Source organism: Lepidochelys kempii, chromosome 10, assembly GCF_965140265.1.
Source record: "Lepidochelys kempii isolate rLepKem1 chromosome 10, rLepKem1.hap2, whole genome shotgun sequence".
Taxonomy (NCBI): domain Eukaryota; kingdom Metazoa; phylum Chordata; order Testudines; family Cheloniidae; genus Lepidochelys; species Lepidochelys kempii.
The window spans coordinates 50793768-50809083 of record NC_133265.1 but is presented as its reverse complement, the minus strand read 5'-3'; the positions used below and the strand labels follow the sequence as shown (position 1 = coordinate 50809083).

The 15316-nt window shown below is 41.7% G+C and overlaps 1 protein-coding gene across 1 annotated transcript in view; it reads right to left on the bottom strand.

Annotated features, from left to right (window-relative positions):
* The window catches only part of CHRNB4 (cholinergic receptor nicotinic beta 4 subunit), a 30312-nt gene continuing 14996 nt past the window's right edge, over window positions 1–15316 (bottom strand). Inside the window, exons 3-6 of the mRNA XM_073361465.1 lie at window positions 11847–11891; window positions 11622–11731; window positions 2524–3496; window positions 1–141 (exon numbers count right to left, since the gene is read on the bottom strand). Coding sequence (XP_073217566.1) covers window positions 1–141; window positions 2524–3496; window positions 11622–11731; window positions 11847–11891 — 1269 coding nt within the window. The remainder of the gene's footprint in view (window positions 142–2523; window positions 3497–11621; window positions 11732–11846; window positions 11892–15316) is intronic.

Sequence of the window (15316 nt, the reverse complement as noted above, 5' to 3'; positions counted from 1 at the left end):
TTAAGGGCTCACAGCAGCAGAGTGGTTTTGAAAAAGGGGCTGGAGAAATAGCCCAGCAGTCCCAAGGACACAAACAAAGATGAATATCCAGAGAAACAGTCTGTCCACTACCATGGCAACATACTTCCAATCTTCAATGACCTGGAAGAAAAAGTCAATTAAAGATACATAGCAATTTACCATGTTCATCTCCATCTCTTTTGTTGATGCTCAATGTTTGTAGTTTGTATATGAAAATAAGAGAAAACAATTCTTAAGGTTCAGGATCACCACAGGGGTCAGGAAGGAATTTTCCCTCATATAATGTCCTGAACAGTTGGTGAATGACACTATAAATAGTTTACACCTTGCTCTGAAGCAGCAGGTATTGATCACTACTGAATGCTTGGTGCCAGACAGGATGGATCCTCAGCATAATCCAGTAAGCTCCTGTGTGTGAATTGTAATTTGCTGATACTATTCATCCCAATTAATAACGATGAACAATACTTACTGCTTTTAAGAAAATAATTCTGTAGTTGATCTTGATTCTCAGTATGCAAGTGTTTTAATACATGTTAGCACTGCTGGTTGTACTCAAATCCCTGTCCAGTGTAGATGAGATCCTGGTCCCATTGAAGTCACAATGGGAGTTGTGCCATTGATTTTAATGGGGCCAGGATTTTACCTCCTATCTTTACATACACTACAGTGACTACAGGCATACTAGTGAGTTGTAAAGGGAAAGTGTTAATCTTTTTTATCACTTCTATTTTTTCTTTTATAATTGACTCTAGTTACACATGGGAATTCTTCCTCTTAACAACTTCACAGTACTTCCCAATTGACTCCTGCCTTATATTAGACCATTACATATTTCCCCCCCAATGAACACATGTACCTCCCATTGCTGTTAATGGGTGTTGTTACATGCTTCTGAGAAGAGAATATACTGTAGGTACATGAACAGTCACTATCAGAGCATGATACTAATGGAAAAAGCGGAGACTAGAATTATGAATCTAGAAAACAATGGTTTGTAACTAAGCACTTTAAGTTAATGTCAGAGGACCTGTGTGCAGAAAGCATTAAATTAATGTCTAACTTACAATACCTTGGAAAATTGCTCTTTAGTCTAGGGTGAGGACAGGGAGTTTGTGAATCATAGGACTGGAAGGGACCTTGCAAGGTCGTCTAGTCCAGTACCCTGCACTCATTTTTTAATATCCAGTATAAGTTCTTTACAAAAGCACAGATAGTATTGAAACACTTTTTCAGCATTGTGAGGCCTATACTTGTTTAAGCTTAAGGCTATATTTACAGATTTAGCATCTGATCTTTCTTTTTTTCTGTTGACCAGTAACTAGTTCCTTGAAAATGCAAGAAAGTCACCAGTGTGGCTTCATGTGGGATTCCTGCAAGATCTGAAGGGGAAAAGGAGCCAGGCTTTCAGACTACTTGACCTGTATAGTAAAAGGAGAGGAGGAGGACAGAGCAGTAATGGAAAACTTAAGACTAGATTGGGAGCTGGGGCAGAGGAGGGTCACGTAGGAAATTTTTCATGGATGCGGGGTGGGTGTTGGGGAAAGTCATGGGTGTTCATCTGAGCCTTCTGAGTTTTGCTGAACATTATTCAATGGATACTTATATGAACTTTAATGTACTAGCTAGTGTAATGTGTCTCTACAGGATGGGAGCAGAACTGCTCGAATGTGTGTCCGGGGTCCTATACTGCTCATAGCTGATGGAGAGTCTCCATTTGCTCAAGTGGAAGAAGCCTCAGCTTTTGTGGTATGAATATTGTGGTTCTATCTACACTCTTGCCAGACAGTGCTGAATGATCTTGGGAGGAAACATAATGACCACCATGTGTCAACCAACCAAACAGGGTATGGAGAGCTAATTGATAGCGCTCCAAAATAATCCAAATAATTTTAATCCAAAATAATAGCGTTCCTAGAAAGGGTTTGTGCCAATCAAACTAAATCCATTTCTAAACCCATTTAGTTAAACTACCTTATGTAGCCCAGCTCTAAGTAACTTACTCTAGCAGAACGCAGCCATGGTCATGGCTGACTTACCTGCAGTCCCTTCATTATGGGCCCAGTTATATGGTGTTTCCTCTGAACAGGTATTGAATGTTAACCCTCTCCCTGCCACACACTAGCTGTGGTCTCTACACCCCATTACCTTGCTGATGTAAAAACACAGTTTGTTTAACGTTAACTCATCTCCATCTCCCTCTGCCCCAAAGCAAGAAACATGTTCTATTTGTGGGGACTGAGATTCTTGTCTGGCACACTGCTTTTTAGAACAATATCCACTTTATCAAGTTGTTATTCATAGGAAATTTATAGGAAAATAAACTTATTACTAAACAGTGATTGACTATGAAAATTATAGCTAGGATCTCTATAAAAATTAACACTAAGGAAGATTGTTGGGTTCTTATTTCCCTTCTGAAGAAGAATACACTTATTTGAGACATCAAAGGAAAGAAAACTGGGGTTTGGAAAGATGGGAATGATTTCTCCTGTTACTTACACTTTGGTCATTGTCCTCACTTTTCATGTGGTCTGCTATAAAACTGACTCCATCAATTGCTTCTTGGACTTCTGGAGAAAACTTCATTGAAGATCTTAACCTAAAATCTTGATGGCCACTGATGTTATCCGGATTCTCAGTAACTTTCAAATCATATTTTTTGGCAGAGGCTGTGTTCACAAAGTAGGTGGAGTTTTTGTACAGGTTGGCTGGATCAGTGCATAGATTATCAGATTTATTCTTTCTGCGCTTGCTTAAGCTTTGTCTTGAAGAGGTATTCTCTGGGCGTTTCATGAACAGAAAAGTTGGAAGTTTATGAAGGAAAATCACCTTTACCCATGGGGGCATAGTGTGGGTGCTGGGAGATCTGTGATGGACATTCAGTACGCAGACGCTGGTAACTATTGAGAATGTTACTAGTACCATTGTAAACATCAGGTACTTTCCAATCAGTGGAACATCCAGTGATGTTGGCGGGACAATTTTGGAGATCAGCAATAAGAACACAGTCAAGGCAAGCAGTACAGATATGCATAAGGTCATCTTTTCACCACAGTCTGAAGGCAAGTAGAACACCAGGATAGCCAATGATGTAATAAGCACACAGGGAATTATAAGATTGATGGTATAAAAAAGAGGTTTCCTTTTAATAATAAAGTCGTATGTCACATCAACATACTTTGGGTCTAAGGGGTTTACATTCCTTCTTCCTGGAAGTGCTACAATATCCCATTCTCCACTTGGTCTAAAGTCATCCATGCTTGCCATGGAAGTTTTAAGTACCAAATCTATTTCTGTGTGATCATATGTCCAAGAGCGGAACTTCAGTGTGCAGTTTTGTTGATCAAATGGGAAATGCTTCACCTCAATCCTGCAGGCACTCTTGTAGATGGCTGGAGGCAACCAGAAAATGCTTCCATTGTTCTTTAAAATCACATTTGTATACACAGAAACTTCATATGTACCATCCGCGCTGAGGAAGTGGGAGAAAAAACAAACAAATAATGAAAAGACAAAAACAGCGAGGAGTCCTTGTGGCACCTTATAGACTAACAAATTTATTTGGGCATAAGCTTTCGTGGGCTAGAACCCACTTCATCAGATGCATGGAGTGGAAAATACAGTAGCAGGTATAAATACATGAAAAGATGGGAGTTCCCTTACCAAGTATGAGGTCAGTCTAATGAGACAATTCAATTAACACTACTTCTTGTCAACTGTTTGAAATGGGCCACTCTCATTACCACTACAAAAGTTATTTTTCCTCCCTTGGTATCCTACGGGTAATTGAATTGTCTCGTTAGACTGACCTCACACTTGGTAAGGGAACTCCTATCTTTTCATGTATTTATACCTGCTCCTGTATTTTCCTCTCCATGCATCTGATGAAGTGGGTTTTAGCCCACGAAAGCTTATGCCCAAATAAATTTGTTAGTCTCTAAGGTGCCACAAGGACGCCTTGTTGTTTTTGCTGATAACAGACTAACACGGCTACCACTCTGAAATCAGTGAAGAAACAGAATATGGGTTCAAAATACAGAAAAGGACAAACTACTACATTCTCAGCCTCCTCTACTGAATCCAAAAGGGGTCCCACTATCTCTGCTAGAATTAAACTTCTGTACCCTTTCAATGATAAAACCCATTTTCCAGGTATTTATAAGTTGACAATCAAAACTATGTATACATTTTTCAACCTGGGAATTAACACTTTTGCCAATAGTTAGACAATATCATTTATTAATGATAACGTGTATGTCTAGAGCCTGTTTCATCCAATAATCACCAAGTATTTTAAAAACAATTAATTATGCATTATTACCCCCATTGGGATGTGTAAAGAGATGTAAAGATAAGATCACCCATCACCAAAATGCAGCCACCATTGCTTTGGAACACAGCCATTAACAGCACATGGCAACTCTTCTGAACAGTTTTGAGCAGGAAGTGAAGAAGAATGCTATATTCAGTTGGGGATACAGGAGGAACATGGCAGAACGAATGCAATTACATGAGTTGTAATTTAGGCAGGATAATTGTGATTAAAGCTCCTGCTCTTACTAAAAGTGCCATGGGATTTTTAATGCCCACAAATTCTTAGTTTAGTTTCTCATCCAAAAGACTAAAACTGTACCAGAAGAGTGTCCTCCATCACCAGGGTGGGTAACTGGTTCAGTGGGAAGAGTGTTCCCTAAGTAATGGTGAACACCACTTCCTGCCATACTTCAATGCTCCTTGCAGAATCCTTGAACTAACAGCTTGATGCCACTTTGCATTGCTGTCCTAAAAAATATCATAAGCTAAGTGGCATGACTGCAAATAAATATTCCTGAAAGTATGATCAGGCTGAGATAGGTTTAACAAAAAAGGCTGTTAAGATCCCAAGATTATTTTGCTTAAATATGTCATCCACTTAGGCAGCACTTTTCCCCAAATACGTATTTGTTGATTAAACTTAACTGATCCTGTTATTGAAAGACACCATGAGGCTAGAAAAGAGTAACTATTCATCACCTTATTTCTCTATAAATTAACAAACACATGAATAAAAACTTGAGTAGGAAAGTCATTTTTAATAAAACAGGGTTAGTCAGTTTTTAAAGTTAGATGAGAGTAAATATAGTAAGGGAGAAATTGTCTGAATTAGAGTACTCTTTATGTTTTTCCTTTTCCTTTTTATTAAAGAATATAAGGGGAAAAATACATAATTTAGAGGCCATCTATCGTCAGCAAAAAAAATCGGATTAAATTTACCACGGATGTAAATAGCTCCATTGACTTCAACTGAGTTGCACCTACTTTCTGAAGCAGAAATTATGCCATAATATTTAGAAATAGGCATAAGTAATTATTCGCTGTTAATAAAGCTCCTTGAAGAAGAAAAGAGCCATGTAAGTATTAACATTTTTCTTCTAAGTAAAGTGTGAAACAAATAAACAGCCAAATAAATTCTGCACATCAATACTGCGTGTGTGACGCAGAGTATTGATGTGCAGAATATATGTATAATTAAAAAACTCTCCTAATCGGTTACAGTTTAAAGGTGCCAGTCTGACAATCCCAGAGAATAAAAATCAACTGAGACCATCAAAGCCATTTCATTTAGGTAATTAACAGCCACCAGAGGCAAGCATGTTTGAATCACTGACAGCATCTTGCCGGCTTCTCTGAATAGTTACTACAACTCCTGAGGAAGCTCGTAGAAGGAAGGTAATATGGATGGGGAGTGTTCAGCTGTTGTTACCTGCACTGGATGTGCCATGTTTGTCTTTCTTCCCCAGGACAGAAGCGACTTTGTCTGTACAAAGTGCAAGCTGGTCTCCATATTGGAAGAGAAGGTTCAAGGTCTGGAGCAACAGATATTGACCCTGCGTTGCATAAGAGAAACGGAAGATTTCCTGGACAGACATCAGGATATGCTTCTACAGACACAACGTTCTGAAGATTCAGAGCAGGCTGCACTGTGGGGACAGGAGGACGGTGAAGAAATTTGGCAGCATGTGACCTCCAGAAGAAGAAAGGGGAGTGTCCATGTACCAGCAACGCAGATACAGGTAAGTAACCATTTTCATTTTCTCTCCACAGGTACTAATGCGGAGAGTGGACTAGATGATACATCTGAGGGAAGGGAACAGAAGGAGACTCCGCTGATTGGAAGGCATGAGATGCACTGTCCTAGGGTTGGGGGTTCCACGATCACCACTCCCAAGAGAAGGAGGCGGGTGGTGGTGGTCGGGGACTCTCTCTCCTCAGCGGGACTGAGTCATCTATCTGCCACGCTGACCGGGAAAACCAAGAAGTCTGCTGCTTGCCAGAAGCTAGGATTTACGATGTGATGGAGAGACTGCCGAGACTCATCAAATCCTCGGATCGCTACCCCTTCCTGCTTCTCCACGCGGGCACCACTGATACTGCCAAGCATGGCCTTGAGCAGATCACTGCAGACTACGTGGCTCTGGGAAGAAGGATAAAGGAGTTTGAGGTGCAAGTGGTCTTCTCGTCCATCCTCTCCATGGAAGGAAAAGGCCTGGGTAGAGACCGTCGAATCGTGGAAGTCAACGAATGGCTATGCGGGTGGTGTCGGAGAGAAGGCTTTGGATTCTTTGACCATGGGATGGTGTTCCAAGAAGGAGGAGTGCTAGGCAGAGACGGGCTCCACCTAACAAAGAGAGGGAAGAGCATCTTCGCAAGCAGGCTGGCTAACCTAGTGAGGAGGGCTTTAAACTAGGTTTACCAGGGGAAGGAGACCGAAGCCCTGAGGTACGTGGGGAAGTGGGATACCGGGAGGAAGCACGAGCAGGAGCGTGCGAGAGGGCAGGGCTTCTGCCTCATACTGAGAAAGAGGGACGATCAGCGACTTATCTCAAGTGCCTATACACAAATGCAAGAAGCCTGGGAAACAAGCAGGAAGAACTGGAAGTCCTGGCACAGGCAAGGAATTATGATGTGACTGGAATAACAGAGACTTGGTGGGATAACTCACAAGACTGGAGTACTGGAGGGCTCAACGGGTAGTGATCAATGGCTCCATGTCTAGTTGGCAGCCGGTATCAAGTGGAGTGCCCCAAGGGTCGGTCCTGGGGCCGGTTTTGTTCAATATCTTCATAAATGATCTGGAGGATGGTGTGGATTGCACTCTCAGCAAATTTGCGGATGATACTAAACTGGGAGGAGTGGTAGATATGCTGGAGGGGAGGGATAGGATACAGAAGGACCTAGATAAATTGGAGGATTGGGCCAAAAGAAATCTGATGAGGTTCAGTAAGGATAAGTGCAGGGTCCTGCACTTAGGATGGAAGAATCCAATGCACCGCTACAGACTAGGGACCGAATGGCTAGGCAGCAGTTCTGCGGAAAAGGACCTAGGGGTGACAGTGGACGAGAAGCTGGATATGAGTCAGCAGTGTGCCCTTGTTGCCAAGAAGGCCAATGGCATTTTGGGATGTATAAGTAGGGGCATAGCGAGCAGATCGAGGGACGTGATCGTTCCCCTCTATTCGACATTGGTGAGGCCTCATCTGGAGTACTGTGTCCAGTTTTGGGCCCCACACTACAAGAAGGATGTGGATAAATTGGAGAGAGTCCAGCGAAGGGCAACAAAAATGATTAGGGGTCTAGAACACATGAGTTATGAGGAGAGGCTGAGGGAGCTGGGATTGTTTAGCCTGCAGAAGAGAAGAATGAGGGGGGATTTGATAGCTGCTTTCAACTACCTGAAAGGGGGTTCCAAAGAGGATGGCTCTAGACTGTTCTCAATGGTAGCAGATGACAGAACGAGGAGTAATGGTCTCAAGTTGCAGTGGGGGAGGTTTAGATTGGATATTAGGAAAAACTTTTTCACTAAGAGGGTGGTGAAACACTGGAATGCGTTACCTAGGGAGGTGGTAGAATCTCCTTCCTTAGAGGTTTTTAAGGTCAGGCTTGACAAAGCCCTGGCTGGGATGATTTAACTGGGAATTGGTCCTGCTTCGAGCAGGGGGTTGGACTAGATGACCTTCAGGGGTCCCTTCCAACCCTGATATTCTATGATTCTATGATTCTATGGATGGATATAAACTGTTCATGAAGGACAGGCAGGGCAGAAAAGGTGGGGGAGTTGCACTGTAGGTAAGGGAGCAGTATGACTGCACAGAGCTCAAGTATGAAACTGCAGAAAAACCTGAGAGTCTCTGGATTAAGTTTAGAAGTGTGAGCAGCAAGGGTAATGTTGTGGTGGGAGTCTGCTATAGACCACCAGACCAGGGGGATGAGGTGGACGAGGCTTTTTTCCAGCAACTCATGGAAGTTACTAGATTGCAGGCCCTGGTTCTCAATCACTCTGATATATGCTGGGAGAGCAATACAGCAGTGCACAGATAATCCAGGAAGTTTTTGGAAAGTGTAGGGGACAATTTCCTGGTGCAAGTGCTGGAGGAACCAACTAGAGGCAGAGCTCTTCTTGACTTGCTGCTTACAAACCGGGAGGAATTAGCAAGGGAAGCAAAAGTGGATGGGAACCTGGGAGGCAGTGACCATGAGATGGTAGAGTTCAGGATCCTGACACAGGGAAGAAAGGAGAGCAGCAGAATACGGACCCTGGACTTCAGAAAAGCAGACTTTGACTCCCTCAGGAAACTGATGGGCAGGATCCCCTGGGAGAATAACATGAGCGGGAAAGGAGTCCAGGAGAGCTGGCTGTATTTTAAAGAATCCTTATTGAGGTTACAGGGACAAACCATCCCGATGTGTAGAAAGAATAGTAAATATGGCAGGCGACCAGCTTGGCTTAACAGTGAAATCCTTGCTGATCTTAAACACAAAAAAGAAGCTTACAAAAAGTGGAAGATTGGACAAATGACCAGGGAAGAGTATAAAAATATTGCTCGGGTATGCAGAAGTGAAATCAGGAAGGCCAAATCACACCTGGAGTTGCAGCTAGCAAGAGATGTTAAGAATAACAAGAAGGGTTTCTTCAGGTATGTTTGCAACAAGAAAAAAGTCGAGGAAAGTGTGGGCCCCTTACTGAATGAGGGAGGCAATCTAGTGACAGAGGATGTGGAAAAAGCTAATGTACTCTTTTTTTGCCTCGATCTTCATGAACAAGGTCAGCTCCCAGACTACTGCACTGGGCAGCACAGCATGGGGAGGAGGTGACCAGCCCTCTGTGGAGAAAGAAGTGGTTCAGGACTATTTAGAAAAGCTGGACGAGCACAAGTCCATGGGGCTGGATGCATTGCATCCGAGAGTGCTAAAGGAGTTGACGGATGTGATTGCAGAGCCATTGGCCATTATCTTTGAAAACTCATGGTGATCGGGGGAAGTCCTGGATGACTGGAAAAAAGGCTAATGTAGTGCCCATCTTTAAAAAAGGGTAGAAGGAGGATCCAGGGAACTACGGGCCAGTCAGCCTCACCTCAGTCCCTGGAAAAATCATGGAGCAGGTTTTCAAGGAATCAATTCTGAAGCACTTAGAGGAGAGGAAAGTGATCAGGAACAGTCAGCATGGATTCACCAAGGGCAAGTCATGCCTGACTAACCTAATTGCCTTCTATGACAAAATAACTGGCTCTGTGGATGAGGGGAAAGCAGTGGACATGTTGTTCCTGGACTTTAGCAAAGCTTTTGACACGGTCTCCCACAGTATTCTTGCCAGCAAGTTAAAGAAGTGTGGGATGGATGAATGGACCATAAGGTGGATAGAAAGCTCACTAGATTGTCGGGCTCAACGGTTAGTGATCAATGGCTCCATGTCTAGTTGGCAGCCGGTATCAAGTGGAGTAACCCAAGGGTCGGTCCTTGGGCCGGTTTTGTTCAATATCTTCATAAATAATCTGGAGGATGGTGTGGATTGCACCCTCAGCAAGTTTGCAGGTGACACTAAACTGGGAGGAGTGGTAGATACGCTGGAGGGTAGGGATAGGATACAGAAGGCCCTAGACAAATTAGAGGATTGGGCCAAAAGAAATCTGATGAGGTTCAACAAGAACAAGTGCAGCGTCCTGCACTTAGGACAGAAGAATCCCATGCACCGCTACAGACTAGGGACCGAATGGCTCGGCAGCAGTTCTGCAGAAAAGGACCTGGGGTTACAGCGGACAAGAAGCTGGATATGAGTCAACAGTGTGCTGTTGTTGCCAAGAAGGCCAATGGCATTTTGGGATGTATAAGTAGGGGCATTGCCAGCAGATCGTGGGACGTGATTGTTCCCCTCTATTCGACATTGGTGAGGCCTCATCTGGAGTACTGTGTCCAGTTTTGGGCCCCACACTACAAGAAGGATGTGGAAAAATTGGAAAGAGTCCAGCGGAGGGCAACAAAAATGATTAGGGGACTGGAACACATGACTTATGAGGAGAGGCTGAGGGAACTGGGATTGTTTAGTCTGCAGAAGAGAAGAATGAGGGGGGATTTGATAGCTGCTTACAACTACCTGAAAGGGGGTTCCAAGAAGGATGGATCTAGACTGTTCTCAGTGGTAGCAGATGACAGAACAAGGAATAATGGTCTTAAGTTGCAGTGGGGGAGGTTTAGGTTGGATATTAGGAAAAACTTTTTCACTTGGAGGGTGGTGAAACACTGGAATGTGTTACCTAGGGAGGTGGTGGAATCTCCTTCCTTAGAGGTTTTTAAGGTCAGGCTTGACAAAGCCCTGGCTGGGATGATTTAGGTGGGGATTGGTCCTGCTTTGAGCAGGGGGTTGGACTAGATAACCTCCTGAGGTCCCTTCCAACCTTGATATTCTATAATTCTATTCTATGATTCTATGACAGCTTGGGGCAATTACAACTAGCAGCATAGAAATGTAAGGCTCTTTAATCCATTGCAAGTCATCTGGTACTTGGCAACATAGAATCTCTTTGCCTTATTCATTTTATCTCTTCATGCTGGTTCTATAGGCCTGGATCTACAAAGGAACCTAGATGTGACGCTAAGCATCACAACACATAACTTTTAGGTGTCTAGAAAATCACAGGAACAACACTGTGACCCAGAATTAGACACCTGGCACCCTGTACAATGAATGTGGAGAGAGAGGCTCCTTAGAATATAATCCACAAAAGCCAGCATCCTAGGTGGGAAGCCACCTATACTAGGCACTGGGAGATACTGACCAGAGGAGTGTGTCCTCAGTCCTGCTCTGCCCTCAGAGATAGGTTTTTAAGTCTGGCCTGCAGGGAGGTGCCTATTTGTGCTAGTGATCCATGAACTGGGAGGAAGACCTGTTCTGGCACCTAAACTAAGTGCAGGGCCTGATCTGATATATGGGCTCAGAGGCCACCTAATTCCATGCAAAACAGCTGGGAGGATGGAGGAGGAAGATCATTCTTATAACCGTTAGCCCAATGATTAGGGTAATCACCTGGGATGTGGGAGACAATGGGTTCTAGTTCCCCCTCTTCTTGATGAGAAGGGATTTGAACAGGGATCTACCACCTCTCCTTGAAGAGATTTTTCACTGTGCAGTATACAATATTATTAATCTAAATAATATCCTAAGCTTACTGTAAGCTTATTTTCCCTGCAAAAGAAAAAGATTTGCGGATTTTTTTTCTTGCTAAATCAATAGGATTTTTGTTTCTGTTTAAAATCTTTGCAACATTTTTTGTATCAAAACTTACTTATTGTAAAGCACAATGTCGGGCAGCCAGATTTGCTTAGATGGGATTCTCAGCTTATTTATGCCTTCATAGTCAGAGGGCTGCCATGCCAAACGATAGTCAGTCCATTCCTAGAGAAAGAATTGTACAGCAGTGATGTAAGTTATTTTGTGTCAGTCAAGTCATACTGACAACAAGAAAGCAATGTGTTAGTAGATTGCTATAGCATCCCCATGGGATGGTTACCTGGTTTAGCCAGACATTTGTGGTCATGATCTGTTCACGTTCATTCTAAAGAAGGAAAAAACATTTATAAATCTAAACTGTACAAGTTAGTTCTATTATTAGGATTTATTCATAAATCTTTCAGGGATACCTCAAACTCCTGGCTGCCTAAAACCATTGCATATAATGTAAAATCTACCTCTTATAACATTAGGAATCTTTCTGTGTCTACTGGTCTATCACTAAAATGCACAATTCTGACTATATTAATAATAATCACATAAAATATGACATGGTACAGAATTTCATACAATTATGTAATTCATTATAACTGTTAACTAAGATGGACTTGGGTATGTGCAGCTTTAAGAAGCTGTTTTTAAAACCCTAGAACAAGAAATGGGTAAAGTAATAGTCTCCTGACCATCTTTTTCTATTCATCAGGTCAATGGAATTGTCATTTTGGATTATACCACTATTGGGGCTCGTACAGGTTGGGGGCTCTCATCCACTCTGAACTGGACGACCAGCACCTAGGAGTATTAAAAGAATTGGCAAGGAACTCTCTGAACGACTACTGTTGATTTTTAACAAATCTTGGAATACTGAGAAAGTTCCAGAGGACTGGAAGAAGCTAATGCTGTACCAATATTTGAAATGGATAAACGGAATGACCTGGATGAGTGCAGGTCAGCTAGCCTGAAAATGATTGTAGGCAAAATCATAGAAAGGCAGATATAGAACTCAGTCAGTACAGAATTAATGGATGGTAGCATAATTAATGTCAATCAACATGATTTTATGGGTAATAGGTCTTGTTAAGCGAACTTGACATGGATTTTTTTGATGAGATTACATGTTTGGTTGATGTAATATACTTAAAATTCTGCGAGGCATTTGACTTAGTCCCACATGTCATTCTGATAAAAATAAATAGTGATCCCAGTGATATACAGAATCAATGAGGCCCCTATTAAATGGATTAAAAACTGGTTAACTGATAGATTGCCAAAACTAATTGTAAATAGGGAATTTATGATTCTGTGGGGATGTTTCTAGTGGAGTTTCAGGGGGATCTGTTCTTGGTCCTACATTCAATATTTTTGTTGATGATTTAGAAGAAAATATAAAGACATTGCAGATAAAATTTACAGAAGACATAAAAATTAGTGGAGTGGTAAATAAAATGAGGATAGATAAATTATGAAGAAAGATTTCTATAAAGCTGAGATTCCTGAAGCCACACCAGTTTTGACATTCCATAAGACCCAGAAAGATTCTAGCAATAGAACTAAGGCTTATTCTCATTGCAGATTTTTGTTCATTCAACAATGTAAATAATTCTACCAGTGATCCAAGAGCAGCAGCAGCCTTAATGACATGGATGATGAAAAACGATAAGAAGGCTGAGAGAAGAACAAAGGAGGGTAAAGCAGAGTGACCTGTGACAGTTACTAATGTCTGAGCGAGACTGGCAGGGAGAGGACACTGTCAAATAGCTGAGACCCCAAATATTGTCCTAGATAAAAATGGTGAGAAGTATTCAGATTCTAAATATATTTATCTTAAAAATCCATCACGCCATTGAAGAGATTCTATTTTCAAACTGTTGAAGGAGTATTCCAAACAATAAAGAGTAATAAACTCCTCCCTCCGCTATGCCAAGGGGCTTGATGTTTTGGGAGACTGGTAAAGCATATTTTAAATTTTAAATATTTTCTACTGGGTAATAGACCCTTTCACTGCTGGGTTACTGATTTAAATCTAGACCAGGTAAATAATGACTGCAAGAAGCTGTTAATATCTGATGATCACTCAGTGTTCTATCTAAAATTACATAAGAATGGTGATACTGGGTTAGACCAATGATCCACCTAGCCCAGTATCCTATCTCTTACAGTGGCCAATGCCAAATGCTTCAGAGGGAATGAACAGAACAGAGCAATTTCGAGTAATCCATCCAGTCCCAGCTTCTGCCAGTTGGAAGTTTAGGAACACCCAGATCATGGGGTTGCATCCCTGATCATCTTGGCTTATTGTCATTGATGGACCAGTCCTCTATTAACTTATCTAATTCTTTTTTGAACCCAGTTATACTTGGCCTTTGCAACTTCCCATGGCAATGAGTTCCACAGGTTGGTTGTGTGTTGTGTGAAGAAGTACTTCCTCTTGTTTGTTTTAAACCATCTGTCTATTAATTTAATCAGGTGATGCCTAGTTGTTGTATTTATGTGAAGGGGTAAATAACACTTCCGTATTCACTTTCTCCATACTGTTCGTGATTTTATAGATTGCTATCATATCTCCCCTTAGTTGTCTCTTTCCTAAAATGAACAATCCCAGTCTTTTTCATCTCTCCTCATATGGAAGTTGTTTCACACCCTTAATCATTTTTGTTGCCCTTCTCTGCACCTTTTCCAATTCTAATATATCTTTTTAAAGATGTGGTGACCAGAACTGCACAAATTATTGAAGGTTTGATATTTCCTGTTTTATTATCTATCTCTTTCCTAATGGTTCCTAACATTGTTAGCTTTTTTGACTGCTGCCGCACATTGAGAGGAAGTTTTCAGAGAACTATCCACGATGACGCCAAGATCTCTTTTTGAGTGGTAACAGCTAAATTAGATCCTATCATTTTGTATGTACAGTTGGGATTAATTTTTCCAATATGTATTACTTTGTATTTATTAACACTGAATTTCATCTGCCATTTTTTTGCCCAGTCAGTTTAGCGAGATCCCTTTTGCAGTCTGCTTTGGACATAACTGTCAAGTAATTTTGTATCGTCTGCAAATTTTGCCACTCACTGTTCACTCCCTTTTCCAGATCACTTATGAATATGTTGAACAGCACAGGTCCCAGTACAGATCCTTGGGGGACCCTGCTATTTACCTCTTTCCTTTGTGAAAACTGACCATTTATTCCTACCCTTTGTTTCCTATCTTTTAACCAGTTATTGAGTCATGGAAGGACCTTCCCTTTTATCCCATGACTGCTTAGTTTGCTTAAAAACCTTTGGTGAGGGACCTTGTTGAAAGCTTTCTGAAAGTTGAAGCACACTATATAGTTTGGATCACTCTTGTCTACATGCTTGTTGACTTCCACAAAGAATTGTAATAGATTGGTGAGGCATAATTTCCAGTTAGTAAAGCCATGTTGACTCTTCCCCAACATGTGTTTATCTGTGCATGTAATAATTTTTAACTATACTTTCAAACAATTTGTTTGGTACTGTAGTTAGGCTTACCAGCCTGTAATTGCCAGGATCACCTCAGGAGCCTTTTTTAAAAATAGGCATTACATTAGTATCTTCCAGTCATCTGGTATGGAGGCTGATTTAAGTGATAGGTTACATACCACAGTAAGTAGTTCTGAGACTTCATATGTGAGTTCCTTCAGAACTCTTGGATGAACACCATCTGGTCCGAGCGACTTATTACTGTTTAATTTATCAGTTTGTTCCAAAATGTCTTGTACTGACACCTCAG